Raw genomic sequence first — 14,182 nt, 5'->3', positions numbered from 1 at the left:
AGGGCTTGAGGCCTATGCTCTGTGCTGGCTTTGCAGCCATGAATGGAGCATTTCTGGAGAGGCAGGGTTAACGCTGACTCCTGGACTTGAACATTTTTGTCCTCAGGTCGATCCTGACTGGGCTGTTCCCTCCCACCTCGGGCACCGCCTACATCCTGGGGAAGGACATTCGCTCTGAGATGAATACCATCCGGCAGAACCTGGGGGTCTGCCCCCAGCACAATGTGCTGTTTGACATGTAAGTGTCAGCAGCACACGGAGGGGAGAACCTCTCTGGGTGTGTCATGAGTTGTGGGCGAAGGAGGACCTAAGCATCTTATGTTCTTTGGTCGTGGCCTTGCCTGGACACTTTGAGATCTAGTTGTCCTTCGATTTTAGGGAAAGGAGGAGGTAAAGTGTTGGACGGGAGATGTTACATCAATGCAGCCAAGTGGGCGGGGGCTTGGGAAATGGTGCTGTCCATTACTGTCATTCTGGAGGGTCAATGGCCCCATCCTTTCTCCTACCACAGCCCTCCCTGGTGCTGGGTTGCCCCACCAACAAGTAAGAGGCCCCCAGGGAGCCCTTGTGGTGGAGCAGAGGGAGACCTGATCTCTGTAACCTTGGCCAACCGCTCTATCCTTCTGGGCCCCAATTTCCTTTTATGTAAAGTAAGCAGCTCACACTCATGTCCCACACAGGGGTCTCCCTTCTCTCAGGGTTGAGGTCCTTTGAAGTTCAGGGGGCTGCTCCAGGTTCAAGCAGAGCCAGCTTATTGGTGGATGGGCTTTCAGAACAGGCCCTTCGAGGACCTGCAGTGGCCTGATGCACAGTGGCTGGACCTGCCAGGAAAGGTTGGAGGTGACCTGTCAACTCAGCTTCGGCTTCTTAGCAGCTCATGTGTTTTCTCACTGATGTTCTCCCTTGAATTCTCCTTGAAGATTATTTTTCAGTTGATAAAGTTCAAAAAGGATGGGGAGGAACCGTGTACCCATTCTCTCTGTCCTGGGTCAGGAGGCAGTGTATTTGGGTGCACCCTGCAGGGCCCAGAGCTGAGCTGCCCCTCTGTCCCCAGGCTGACTGTCGAAGAGCACATCTGGTTCTATGCCCGCCTGAAAGGGCTCTCAGAGAAGTTTGTGAAAGCGGACATGGAGCAGATGGCCCTGGATGTCGGTTTACCACCCAGCAAACTGAAAAGCAAAACGAATCAGCTGTCAGGTGAGGCTAAGAGCTGCCTTCCCTGCCCTCTCCCTCCCACTTACACACATACACATGCTCACACACACATACACACACACGCACACATGCATGGACACACATGCACACTCACACACACACGCACACACACACTGAAAACAGCTCTCCCCGAGTCCTCTGCTGGAGGTGGGTCAGAAACATGCCCTTGGCCTGTCCCCAGATGATCTGGGCGGCTCCATTGTTCTCCGGCCTTTTCTGCCTTCGCTCACTGTAGGTCCTCAGCCTCCCTCTCTCTCTCTTACAGGTGGAATGCAGAGAAAGCTGTCCGTGGCCTTGGCCTTTGTTGGGGGATCCAAGGTGGTTATTCTGGATGAGCCCACGGCCGGCGTGGACCCTTACTCCCGCCGGGGAATATGGGAGCTCCTGCTGAAATACCGACAAGGTAAACGATGTGCGTTTATTCTGTGTTGTGGGCTGGGATGGAGGAGGGAGGGCAGGCTCGAGAAGTGTGGCCGTAGCTAATGGCTCTTCTTGCTAGAGCAACGGAATGGCTCCTCCAGGAAAATGCGGAACTCGTTTTCTTAAAGCTCTGTGTGCCCCATGTGGAGGTGGGAGGCCTGGTTTACAAGACGCTTAAAGTTTATGCTTCCTGACCTAGGGGCCTGAAAGAAGAAGGGAGATGGGTATACAGGGCAGCTCCTCTGGGCTCCCACAGCCCCCAGCACCATCTCTAGCAAAAAACTTTTCCGTATGTCTTATAACCATGTCCCCTATCTACTGAGGTTCCTGAGAGCAGAGGCTGTGTCTTCATTTATCTATGTCTTTAACATGATGCATTAAATTTATGGTTGTTGAAAAAGCCGGTGAATAAATGAGTGGGTGGGGGAGGTGCAGGGCATGATTGGCAGTCTGCTTAGAGCTCTAGGAGGTAGATAGGGTTACCGGCTTATGGAAACAGTGAGGAGCACACGCTTTGGAACCAGCTCTGGCTGGCCCCGAGGCCTAGGAAAAGTCATTTAACTCGCCTCCGTTTCCTCACCTGTAATAATAGTAGTGAGAACGCATGGTGACCACCTGGCGTACTGCCTGGCAGGTAGGCGTTCCCACGTGTTCCTGTGTTGTTGTTTTTTATGAGGATGCAGTAGCTACACTCACAGCTTTGCCATCGAGGGGGTCCTGGCTCCTCAGGCTTCTAGGACTTTCTCCCACGTTTGCCCCTGCTGATACTTCTTTAGTTCTAGCCACTGCAGTCAGTGACAATTGACAGGTCTCACCTGCCGGTGTCCTTGCGTTTGTGCTGGCAGGCCGCACCATCATTCTCTCCACACACCACATGGATGAGGCGGACATCCTGGGCGACAGGATCGCCATCATCTCCCACGGGAAGCTCTGCTGCGTGGGCTCCTCCCTGTTTCTGAAGAACCAGATGGGAACAGGCTACTACCTGACCCTGGTCAAGAAGGACGTGGAATCCTCCCTCAGTTCCTGCAGAAACAGCAGCAGCACTGTGTCATACCTGAAGAAGGTGAGTTGTCTCCGTGCTAGGCTGGTGCTGGGTCCGGGGAGTCAGGATTTAGTGGCTGTGGATGGCCCATCTGCCTCCACCCCGCTCCACCACGTTGACGCCTCCCTCTCTCTGCCCCGCAGTATCTTTGGAATCACGTCAGGCCATATAAGCGGAAGTCTCAGGAGACTTCTGGTCCCTTCATAGTGAATTCTGTCAAATCCCATTTGCTTTCTCCTGTGGAAGCACATAGGATGAGTGAGGGAGGAGGTCTTTAGAGGACCTGATCATGTTGAAGACAAGAGACTTGCTGAGGGTGAAGAGCCTGGGCTGCAGGATGCCCTGCTCTTCCTGTTCATCACCCTGCAGTCTCGTTGGCCTCACCTTTTAAACTGCAAAGCAGCCAGCCAACATTTATTGAGCACTGGTTTCATGCCAGACACACTGTAGCAGACTCCAGGCATAGAAGAAAATAATGATGAGAATGAATTCTTCATAGCATTTGTTGTTACTTTGTACGTCTTTTAAAAACATCATCTCAAAGTGGAAAGTAACCCTGGGAAGAAGACATAGTAATACTGTCCCCGATGAGGGAAGTGAGGCTTGTAGTGACCTGGTAGTTTATTCAAGTTCACTCAGCAGGTAAATAATGGAGGTGGGACCAGAACCCAAAAACCAGGTGTGTTTTCCTCTGTACCACATGCCTGAGGTTCATTTGTGTTGAAACCAGTGGCATGTTTACATCCCAACCTTGAGCTCCCTTCCACTTACTTACCTTTTCACTAGTACCTGGTTATCCCAAGTGTGGTCTGAGGACCAGCCGCATGGGGTTCACCTGGGAGCTTACTAGAAATGCAGAAACTTGGGCCCACCTCAGACCCTCTCAGAATCTGCATTTTAACAAGGTGGCCTGGTAATGAGACACGCATGAAAGCTTGAGAAGCCCTAACTAGCCAGGTGAATCCCATGCCTCAGTGCCTGCTCGTGGCATCCACTGGCAGGCCACAGTTCTGCTGGTGGCGCCGCTTCCCCATTTCCCACCTGCAGGAGGTGCGGCCATCCCCACGGCACACATGTCAGACAGTGGCCTCGGGAGCCCTCTCAGGAGAGGCTTTTTGCTCTAGTTCACACAGCAGAGCCTCTCGGAAACCCTCCCTGGCGAAGGTGGTGGTGGCTGTGCCTCGCTTGGTCCCTGACCCATTCTCACCTCCTTCTTTGCCATCAGGAGGACAGTGTTTCTCAGAGCAGTTCTGATGCTGGCCTGGGCAGCGACCATGAAAGTGACACGCTGACCATCGGTAAGGATTCTGGGGTTTCTTATTCAGGTGGTGCCTGAGCTTCCCCCAGCTGGGCAGAGTGGAGGCAGAGGAGGAGAGGTGCAGAGGCTGGTGGCGCTGACTCAAGGTTTGCTGCTGGGCTGGGGCTGGGCGGCTGTGGGCAAGGGTGCAGCTTGGTGGCGGATTGGCCTAACGCTTGCTGGGAAGCCTGGGCTTGGGCTGGGAGCTGACAGGGCAGTGTGCCAGAGAGCTGAGACGATTGGGGCTGAGGGGATCCCTTAGGTGAGGGGTGGATCTAGCTGGACACCGGAGCTAAGGGCCAAGCCAGTGGGGAGGGACTAGAGCTCAGGAGGGTGGAAGCCTAGGAGATCAAGAAGGGTGTGTAGGGGGCCAGTGTCACCAGTAGCCTTTATGGAACAGAAGCCTTTACCACAGCCATCTCTGCCCAGTCCTAAGAGCCGACATTTTCCAGGAAGACGTCTCTTTTCATAATGAGCCTTCTATTGGGCTAAATAGAAGGAGCCTTTAAAGGTTAGGGAAGGGTGAAGAAGCTTTTAAAGTCTGTTTAGTCACATTTTCCATTGAAGAGTCCTAGAGCGTAGGCAGTAGAAACCAGGCTTTCAACCCCAGAGTCATCCATCCATCCATCCATCCATCCATCCATCCATCCATCCATCCATCCATCCATCCGCCTGCCCACCATGCACTGAGCAGCTACACTGTACCTGGTTTTGGTGATACAAAGACATGGTTCTTGTCCCCAGGAACTCTCAGGCCAGAGATGAACATGTAGGATGACTTAAGTGTATGGTCAGTGGGCTTCTGAGGCGTAGGCAGGGTGGAAGGCAGGGAATGGCTGGCCCTCAGCGTGGGGCCTCCAAGCCGGCTGAGCCATCTTTGTGCTCTGGTCCCCACAGATGTCTCTGCCATCTCCAACCTCATCCGGAAGCACGTGGCTGCGGCCCGGCTGGTGGAGGACATCGGGCACGAGCTGACCTATGTGCTGCCCTATGAAGCTGCCAAAGAGGGGGCCTTCGTGGAACTGTTCCACGAGATTGACGACCGGCTCTCAGACCTGGGCATCTCCAGCTACGGCATCTCAGAGACCACCCTGGAAGAAGTAAGTTAAGGGACTGACTGTGAGAACATAACGGGACCAGCAGTCCAAGGCCAGACATGCAGCCTGCATTTCCACTGGCAATAGGATCACCAGGGACCTGGTCACTGAGTCCTTAGGTTGCTGGCACCTGGGTAATGTCAGTCCCAGTTAACCCTTTAAGATTATAGTGGGAGATAGTGGGAAAGAAGTATTAGGATTGCTTCCCGGTGTGGCTGTGTTACAGCCATGCATAGGACATGGCCAGCGTTGATGGAAAAATCTATTTGTGCCAAGTGCTAAGCTTGGTGCCTTTTTAAAAAAAATCATTATAGCTTTATTTAATCCTCCTAACAGTATGAGAAAGTGGACACTCAGGGATGCTAAGCCAGGATTTGAATTGGGTTTTGGGCTTCAGAGCTCATGGCTCTCTTTAGAGACACAAATCACAGGCCTTGAGGCTGGAAGGGATATAAAGGTTGTCTGGCCCCATGGTCCCCAAGCTTGACTGTGTAGCAGGATCATCTGGGGATATTATTGACAATCAGAATTCCAAGGCTCAGCTTCAGGGTCTTTGGATCAGAATTTCTTGATGTCTGTGCTTTTGTTGCATGCTTCCTGGGCTGTGGTCTGTAGATCAGAGTTTGGAAATCATTGGCCAAGTTCAGATTCTCTTCTGGTGTTTGAATCCCTGCCACAGCATTTTTAGTGATGGGGAATCCATTGTCCTCTTTGATAATGTATCACGGTGCTGGCCCACTGAAAGGCGGGGCCATGCACCCAGAAGAAGCCACTTGGCGCATTCTCTGTCTGTTTGGAACAAATTTCTTCGGCTGCGATGCCCTATCACCGTAGCTTTAATGTGAAAACAATTGTCTGGGTTGATAGTCCCACGACTGAAGATATGGCCTTTGGTTAAAAAACGGCTTCTCTCCCAAGTGCCACTGATAGAGTGGTGTTGATAAACGAAGCTTCTACTTTTTGTCTTTGGGGCCTAGCATACTATTTGATAATGCAGTCATCATGGCAGTGGTGGCTGCTGTCACAACATGGTGTTATGATGTTCTCAATTACTCTTGTTTTTCAGATATTTCTCAAAGTGGCTGAAGAGAGTGGAGTGGATGCCGAGACCTCAGGTAACCCTCCCAGGGGCTGCACATGTTGGGCTGTCTCAGCTTGCTTGTATAAGGCCTTTCCCTTTGAATTGTTTTATCACCTTCTTATTTTTAGTGTATAAGTTTGTTACAGATAGGGAGAGTTCATTTTATTGTAAATAAAATGTGGGCATTCCTTCTCTTTGCCTTCAGATGGCACTCTGCCGGCAAGGCGAAACCGACGCGCCTTCGGGGACAGGCAGAGCTGCCTTCGTCCGTTCACTGAAGACGATGCTGTTGATCCAAACGATTCCGACATAGACCCAGGTCCGTTTGGGCAAGATCTGTGTTCATAGCTTGAAAGTCACTTTCCCTCTTAAACGTTCTTCTCTGGGGTTATCTTTTGTTGGCCTTGAACCAGGATGGTAGATGGTCTGTAGGGTCCAAAGGAAAGTGAGAAAATGAGAAAAGCCACTTTCCCTTTTCCAGTGTTGTGCATGCCATCAGCCCTGAAAGAGAGAGCCCATCCTCATCAGTGCCTTCCCTTGAGGCCTTTCTCTCAAGATACATATCTGAAGACGGTCCCTCAATCCTCTGGATCCATTCATTATCTTTTCTGTGGAGTCCCAGTTACTTGCATACCTTAGGCGTTTAATTGTTGCATAAATATTCTTCGAATGGATGGATGATTTTGCAAGAGCCAGAGAGGTGAATTTGCTTTTACACTTAACTGTACCCTTAGACTTAGATCTTTTGGATGAGTGTGTCTGACTGGTATAGAGGAAGGGAGGCAAGAAATCAAGCAAATACTGGTAAGACGTCAAAGCACTGCAGTTAGGAATCACTTGTTAAAGGTGAGGATTTCTACAGGATTTTCAGGAATGGAAACCTTTTTGGCTCTCCCTGCTCATGTGAGTGTGTGGCTCTCCTGTTCTCCCTGACTTCAGACACTGTCTGCACTTAGATCACTGGAGTGTGTCTACCTTTTACCAAAAGTATAATAGATGGGAGTCAAATTGCCACTGTGTGTTCTCAAGTGTCAGCCTATGTACATGGCCTATTTCATAGAGTGTTCTGTAAGTAATTGAGGATGACCTGATTCACCTGAATGGCTGGATGTAGCACCCAGTCATGTGTGAACACATCTCTTCAGCTGTCTCGGGCACCTTCACTCTGTGCTCTCATCAGACAAGAACTGAAAGGCAGAGCCTGCTGTGGTTGCACAACTGGAGTCCTAACACTTTCTTAGACATGAAGGCCCTTTGCTCCTAAGATACTTTTACCTTCAAACTCAACCTCCAAGATAGTTGCTGAAGGTGATGGAGGGAGGAGCGTGGTGATGAAAGTGCTTAAGATAAGAGGTGACCTTCAGTGTTGGCTTCTTGCAGAATCCAGAGAAACGGACCTGCTCAGCGGGATGGATGGCAAAGGCTCCTACCAGGTGAAGGGCTGGAAGCTCACACAGCAACAGTTTGTGGCCCTTTTGTGGAAGAGGCTGCTGATTGCCAGACGGAGTCGGAAGGGATTCTTTGCTCAGGTGAGAAGTGCTGTTCCAGGCCAAGGACTTGGGCTTCATGGGTGGGCTGCAGGCTTCCTGACCCGTGAAGGCAGGTTAGCATCATGGCTGTGAGATGGATGCTGGAGCCAGATTATCTGTATTTCAATTCTGCTTCTTGCCACTCATGCATCTGCTGGCAATCTCTGTGCCTCAATCTCCTCATCTGTAAAATGGGGATAATAATAGTACCTGTGACATATGGTTGTTATGAAAATTAAAATGAGAAAGTGCTCAGAATGGACCTCACATTAGTAATTACTGTGTGTGTGTGTATGTGTATTATAGAGGAGAGTATGGCAAGTACAAAGTTTAGAAAAAACCCACTGGGCAAATTAATCTTTCATAACTCGAGTGATAATATAATCAGATGCACTTCACATATCAACTTGTTGGAAACTTGGCTTTTCTCTAAGTCATGTTTAACTGCAAACTGACAGAAAAGATAACCAAAGAGGTTAGAAAATGCTGACAGAGGGGACCTGTTACACCGTTGTCAGCATGTCAGCGTTTGCACGCTAACTCCCTTGGTTAGAGGGGATAAATTATTCCTCTAGAAAATCAAGAAGTATAGAGGAAGAGTCTGCAGAGATTCCTCCTTGCAGACTAGGGGGTAATGCAACGAATCTGAATCTGGAGCATCCAGGTCTGGATTTGAATTCTGGTTCTGCCTTGTAAACTTGGGCAAGTTACTTAGTGTTTCTGAGCCTCAGTTACCTGTTTGTCGATTGGTGGTAATGACACTACTACTTAGGGTTGTAATGGTCATTAAGTGAGATAATTCTCTCTATAGCACTTTTCCATGGAATTACTCAGTGAAAATTTCAACATTGAAACCCCGGAACATTAGAACCAGGGGTATCATTTGAATCTTTAAGCGTTTGTGTGTTTTTTTGAGGATAAATTTCTCAGGAATACGTGGAAGGAGTTAGAGTTTACTTATAAAGTATGTATAAGTCATTGTTTTCGGAGAAGGTATGGGTGTAAAGTTCGAGGTGATTTAATAAGGATTTAGATAATTACACTTTTTTTTGAGGCCATGGTGGAGACAATAGCTGCTGTTCCCCTTCAATGGAGACGTTGCTGTAGAGTGGCTTTATCACAGTGTGGGTCTGAATGAGTCAGCTCGTCTCAGTCTGCAGATAATAAATGAGAAAACTGAGACCAGAGAGGGGAGTGACTTCTCATGGATACACTTATAGAGACAGAACCAACTTCGGGTCCTCTGGCTTCCAGTCCTTCCTCTGCGCTGAGCAGGGCTCATGGCCCAGCGAGGTCTTTCTCAGGTTTTCAGGGGGAGGTGGGTAGGACCTGGTGTTCCAAGTCACCCTGACATGTGACCGCTGTTTACTCAGCGCTGTTTACTCAGCCTCTGCCAGGTGGCCATAGCTTCTGGCCTTGTGCTTCTAGCTTCCAGAAATGCCCTGGAGGGAAGAGGTTGATTTTCAGGCTCCATGCTTCCAACCTGCCAAAGGGCCTTGGTGGAGTTTGGCCATAGGCCTTGTATTTCTCACCTGCATGCCGGCTGGTCTGGGAGACTTGTCCCATGGCTGCCTTTCTTTTTTTTCTTTTTTTTAAATATATCTTTATTGATTTCAGAGAGAGGAAAGGAGAGGGAGAGAGAGAGATAGAAACATCAATGATGAGAGAGTCATTGATTGAGCCCGCAACCCGGGCATATGCCTTGACCAGGAATCGAACCCCAATCGCCTGGATCCTAGGTCAACGCTCAACCACTGAGCCATGCCCGGCCGGGCCCATGGCTGCCTTTCTAACACTTGTCTTTCTGTGATTTCCCTCCCCGCCTCTCCTCCCTGGTTATAGATTGTCCTGCCAGCTGTGTTCGTCTGCATTGCCCTGGTGTTCAGCTTGATTGTGCCACCCTTTGGCAAATACCCCAGCCTGGAACTTCAGCCCTGGATGTACAATGAACAGTACACATTTGTCAGGTATGTGTTTGCCTTCCATACTCAAGGAGAGAGGGGAGCTGATGGACTCAAGAATCACACAGCAGAATGGATTTTACCAGCTGTGGCTGAAGCCCCTACACAGCCTAGAATGGCAGTAAACAACCCGAGGGAACGGGCCAGTCAGACCCCTGTTGCCACATCTGAGCGCCTTTCCTCTCTACTGCTGTTGTCAGGAACAGGCACAAGTGTTTTATGTAAATAATCTGCCCTTGCAAAAAATCTACGATTGAGCTATACTATATCTGGGTTTTCATAGCTGTGTTCTAATTTTGTGGTTTAACGCAGGGCTTCCAGACACTGTCAACGCTCTTGTTTTTTTTGCACAGTACAGTGCATATATTTATTATCTAGTCTTTTATGTTGTAGATAGTAGCAAATGTTTGTGCTTTGCACAAAAATATCAGCTACTCTATAACAATCCAGTGCTTCAAACAAAAAGACAAAGGAATTTCTCCATTTCATTACACAGGAGTTTTCTTTGGTCCTGTAGTATTTGTAGACCTTTAACTCTGGGAAATGTTTCAGTGACGTAAAAGAGAAGCTATGTATATAAAACAAAAACAAAACACATAAACATGTGAATTGGCCTCTTTTTCTCCAACCCCACATTTCTTCCTATTTATTCTTTCCTTCCCTAGCTGCTGCCCCTATTGCCCAGGGCCATGGAGCATGGGCTTGCTTTGTGCTTGTAACCTGAGCCCATTATTGTTTGTGAGTTCCAGTTGTCCATACAAACATTCAGCCAATAAAGTCCGCCTGCCCTTTCCTAGAGTAATATCCTGGCTGTCTATGTCTAATGGGTCATCGTGGAAGTATTTTTGAAATACTGATCCTTAATGAATTCATTTACTTCATGTTAAAACATGTATGTCAATGTGTATAATTATGTGTATGTATGTGTATACGTGTGCGTGCACACACATACACCTCTGTACATGTAACTTATTTACACAAGCTCCACTTTGGAGTCTGTATGTTACCATGATAGCAAATATATGGGCTGAATCTCAGCTCCTCATGGGTGGGTTCTGTTTAATTCATTTCTGTTTTAAGAGCTTGGCACACAGGAAGTACTTAATAAAGCATTTATTTTTTAATAACATTTCCTCCTTCAAATTTATGGTTTTAATGAATTGCTGAGCTGGCTGCCTCTTCTGTACCCCCAGTAATGACGCTCCTGAGGACACAGGCACCCAGGAACTCTTGAATGCCCTCACCAGAGAACCCGGCTTCGGGACCCGATGTATGGAAGGAAACCCAATCCCGTGAGTGCCCTTCAGCTATGGGACCTCTGCACTGGCTTCTTGCGCTTGCCGCCTGGTTTGGTCTCTAGTACACTGCATTTATCAGTTGAATGCCACACTGCGACTACCATCATTTGCCCTTTGAACCATTTTTTTATGTTTAAAAAGCTGATATAGTAATCTGATAAGACCACCTAGGAGCAAACGTAACAGATTAGGAGAATATTCTAATGTCCAGCAAAGCAAGTTACTAACGACATTTGTTTACTGCTTTAGAAATTAATATTAATTTAAATAGCACTTTATACTTCTCACATGCTTTTTCCTTCCTCCTTCCCCCCAACTCCTGTACCTAAGTACAGAGATAGGCTGCCATGATATATAACCTGCAGTTTTGTTTATCAGCTTCTTTACTGTAACAGCCTGAAAAGATGACAGTTTCTATAAAAATAGATATTTTCTTCTTTTAGCGTTGCATACTTTTATTGTATTCCCCTTCAAAATCTTAAAAAAAGGAGACAGTGTATAAATTGGTTCAGTTAAAGGGCCATAGATGAAGTAGGTGTGCGGGGCAGGTATGTCCAGAGGCGGCTGTGAGTGAAGACGGTGGAGAGCGGTGAGCTGAGGGGCCCAGCGAGGGTAGAGGTGAGTCCGAGTTTCCAGGCCCAGGCAGCATTTGCACTTGAGGTGGTTAACCACAGACTGAGGAGTTATGGAGAGCGTAGGAAGGTGCAGAAAAACTGGGAAAGGGATAACAAATTCCAGGTTTAAAGGGAAGATACAGACCCTGCCAGTCATGAGCGTGATTCCTGTGCGTGCAGGGTTTTTAGAGCAGGTTTCTAAGTGGGTAGCGATTGTGTACTAATTGGATACTTACTAAACGTTTGCCAGTACTTAATGAGTGGTAAATCCTAGCAGCCAGTATTGGTTCCTAAAGACAAGGTGACTAAGGTAGAGAAGAATGAAGAGACATCCTGTCTGGATGTCACAAGACTTTCGATGAGACTCCGCTGGAAAGCGTTGTATGTGAGACAGAATGAGAGGAGACGGTAACGTAGTTACGGTGGACGCAGCGTGTGCCAGCTGAACAGTGTGGGCGCAGACTAATGCCAGCCTGGGACGGGTCATAGGGGCCGGGTCTGGAGTGAGATCTCACCGCGGAGATGGAGAGGCAGGGCCTTGACACCACTGAACGTGTGTGTGTGGGGGGGCAGTCCGATGTGGGGGCCCTACTCGGCATACTTTCTGTTTTTTCAGAAAGTGGTGGAGCAGAGGGAAGTTTGACGGGGACACTTCCCTGGGGCATTTAACGTTGTCTCAGCCAATTGTGTGGAGTTTTTAGGATGTGAGCTTCAGGAGGGCGCTGAAACAAGTCATTCTATACTTTTACTGGTGGGGAAAATAAGCCCTGGGAGGGCAGGTGACTTGTCAGGCATGACAGCTCTGTCTTTTGTCACCTGGGGGCTGGCAAACAACCTAGCTCTTCAATGTACCCATTGCTCTCACCTCTGTTTGCCCTCAATTCTCTACTTGTTTTGAAACAAAGTGAATCTTGACATTCTCTACCAGATCATCAGCACATTGAGCATAAGACTGAGACTCCTTTCCAGGCCGGTGTCACCTGGCTCCAGCCTCCTGTTCCTCGTAGCTCATCACATTCCAGCCACACTGCCTTCCTGCCGTTCCTTCAGCAGAAACCTCAGGGCCTTTGCACCTGCTCTTTCTGTCGCTTCTGCTTGTTATGTCCTTTCCCTACACATCTCTGCCTGGCTTGCTCTCTCTCATCGTTTATGTTCTGGCTGAAGTATGTCACCTCTTCAAGCGGCTCCTTTCTTACCAGTCACTCTTCTTTTATTTTGCGACATTTTTGTCTATTTTGTATTATTTAATCGTTATCTAACTCTTTGATGGGAACACCAACTCCACGAAGGCAGGGACTTTATCTTGTTCACGCCAGACTCTCAAATGTGCGGGAGAGTGTCTGGCACAGAGTTGATGCCCAGTGAGTATTTTTGAGTGAACACGTGGGTGAGGGATCGCATGCTGGTGGGTTGGAGTTCAGTATATGAGCATTTGCATCCCACTGTTCTTATCCGTGAAGTGAGTTCCCAGCTTACAAGTCTATGGAGGGATCAGATAATCAGACGGTGAGGAGGTCGATGCATGTCTGCGGTTCTTACTGACCCCGCCCTTGCTCTCTTCCCTTTGCAGAGACATGCCCTGCTTGGAGGGGGAGGAGGAGTGGACCACGGCCCCCGTCCCCCAGACCATCATGGACCTCTTCCAGAATGGGAACTGGACGATGGAGAACCCCTCGCCCACCTGCCAGTGCAGCAGCGACACAATCAAGAAGATGTTGCCCGTGTGTCCCCTGGGGGCAGGGGGGCTGCCTCCTCCACAGGCGAGTCCCTCACCAGGTGTCACTGAGCAGTCAGTGGTGCAGGGTGGGCTGGGGAAGGACTGGATGATATGTTGGGGGGTGTCTCTCTCAGTCTTGATCTTAGTTTTTATCATGGGGTAAAACATGTGAGTTTTGAGGGGAGGGGCTTGAATTACTTTGTTCCTTTATCTGAGGGAGCTCAGCTGGTTTCTTTATTTTGAAGAGTCAGCCTGGGTTACTTGTTTGAGTTAAAACCAGAACACAACACTCTGGGCCAATGAGCTATGGAAGACACACTTGGGCCTCTGTCCCCTGAGTGTGGTGTCACTGGACAGACAGCGATAGGCCCAGCTTTATCCCAGGCTGTGCCACAGATGAGCTGGTGACCTGGGACAGGCCACTCTGAGTCCCTGGGCCTCTGAATTGGGGAGGCTGGCCTGTAATAGTTTCGTGGGTTTTGCCAAGTCTGACATTCTGAGTGTGGGATGCAGTTCTGAGCCATTTTTTCTGAGAACGGTTTCAGGATGAGGCTCGCTTGTGAAAGCCGTCTGCTGCTTTATCAGCATCTGGGTTGCAGGGTTTCGGTTACCTCTCTTTAAAATAATAGCTAATCTGTTCATCAGTATAACACCACTGAACAAAGAATTCACCAGGCATAGTCAGTGATACTGTGCCCAATAAACCTTTTGTGACTATGAAAATTAGATTTAAGAGTCTATTGTTCGGCTTGGCCTGGTTTGGATTAAGTATATGGCCAGAGCCAAGAGCAGAATGAACCAGGCTTTGGTGGTTGTCTTGGCAGTGCCTGGGCCTCGTGGGCAGTGGCTGGTCACACTTGTGGTACATGTTTGAGGGATATGTGTCAGTTTAGTCCTTGATTTGCTTT

The 14,182-nt window shown here is 48.8% G+C and overlaps 1 protein-coding gene across 1 annotated transcript in view; it reads left to right on the top strand.

Annotated features, from left to right (window-relative positions):
• Nucleotides 1-14,182, top strand: part of ABCA1 (ATP binding cassette subfamily A member 1) — a 108,219-nt gene that overhangs the window by 75,441 nt on the left and 18,596 nt on the right. The window contains exons 20-31 of the mRNA XM_016224992.2: nucleotides 107-238; nucleotides 1,055-1,197; nucleotides 1,481-1,618; nucleotides 2,481-2,701; nucleotides 3,906-3,978; nucleotides 4,875-5,077; nucleotides 6,141-6,189; nucleotides 6,361-6,474; nucleotides 7,536-7,684; nucleotides 9,527-9,651; nucleotides 10,839-10,937; nucleotides 13,128-13,317. Of these exons, the coding sequence (XP_016080478.2) occupies nucleotides 107-238; nucleotides 1,055-1,197; nucleotides 1,481-1,618; nucleotides 2,481-2,701; nucleotides 3,906-3,978; nucleotides 4,875-5,077; nucleotides 6,141-6,189; nucleotides 6,361-6,474; nucleotides 7,536-7,684; nucleotides 9,527-9,651; nucleotides 10,839-10,937; nucleotides 13,128-13,317 (1,636 nt within the window). The remainder of the gene's footprint in view (nucleotides 1-106; nucleotides 239-1,054; nucleotides 1,198-1,480; nucleotides 1,619-2,480; nucleotides 2,702-3,905; nucleotides 3,979-4,874; nucleotides 5,078-6,140; nucleotides 6,190-6,360; nucleotides 6,475-7,535; nucleotides 7,685-9,526; nucleotides 9,652-10,838; nucleotides 10,938-13,127; nucleotides 13,318-14,182) is intronic.

The sequence above is a fragment of the Miniopterus natalensis genome, chromosome 12, assembly GCF_054644295.1.
Source record: "Miniopterus natalensis isolate mMinNat1 chromosome 12, mMinNat1.hap1, whole genome shotgun sequence".
Classification (NCBI taxonomy): Eukaryota; Metazoa; Chordata; class Mammalia; order Chiroptera; family Miniopteridae; genus Miniopterus; species Miniopterus natalensis.
This window is presented reverse-complemented; position numbering and strand designations above follow the sequence as displayed.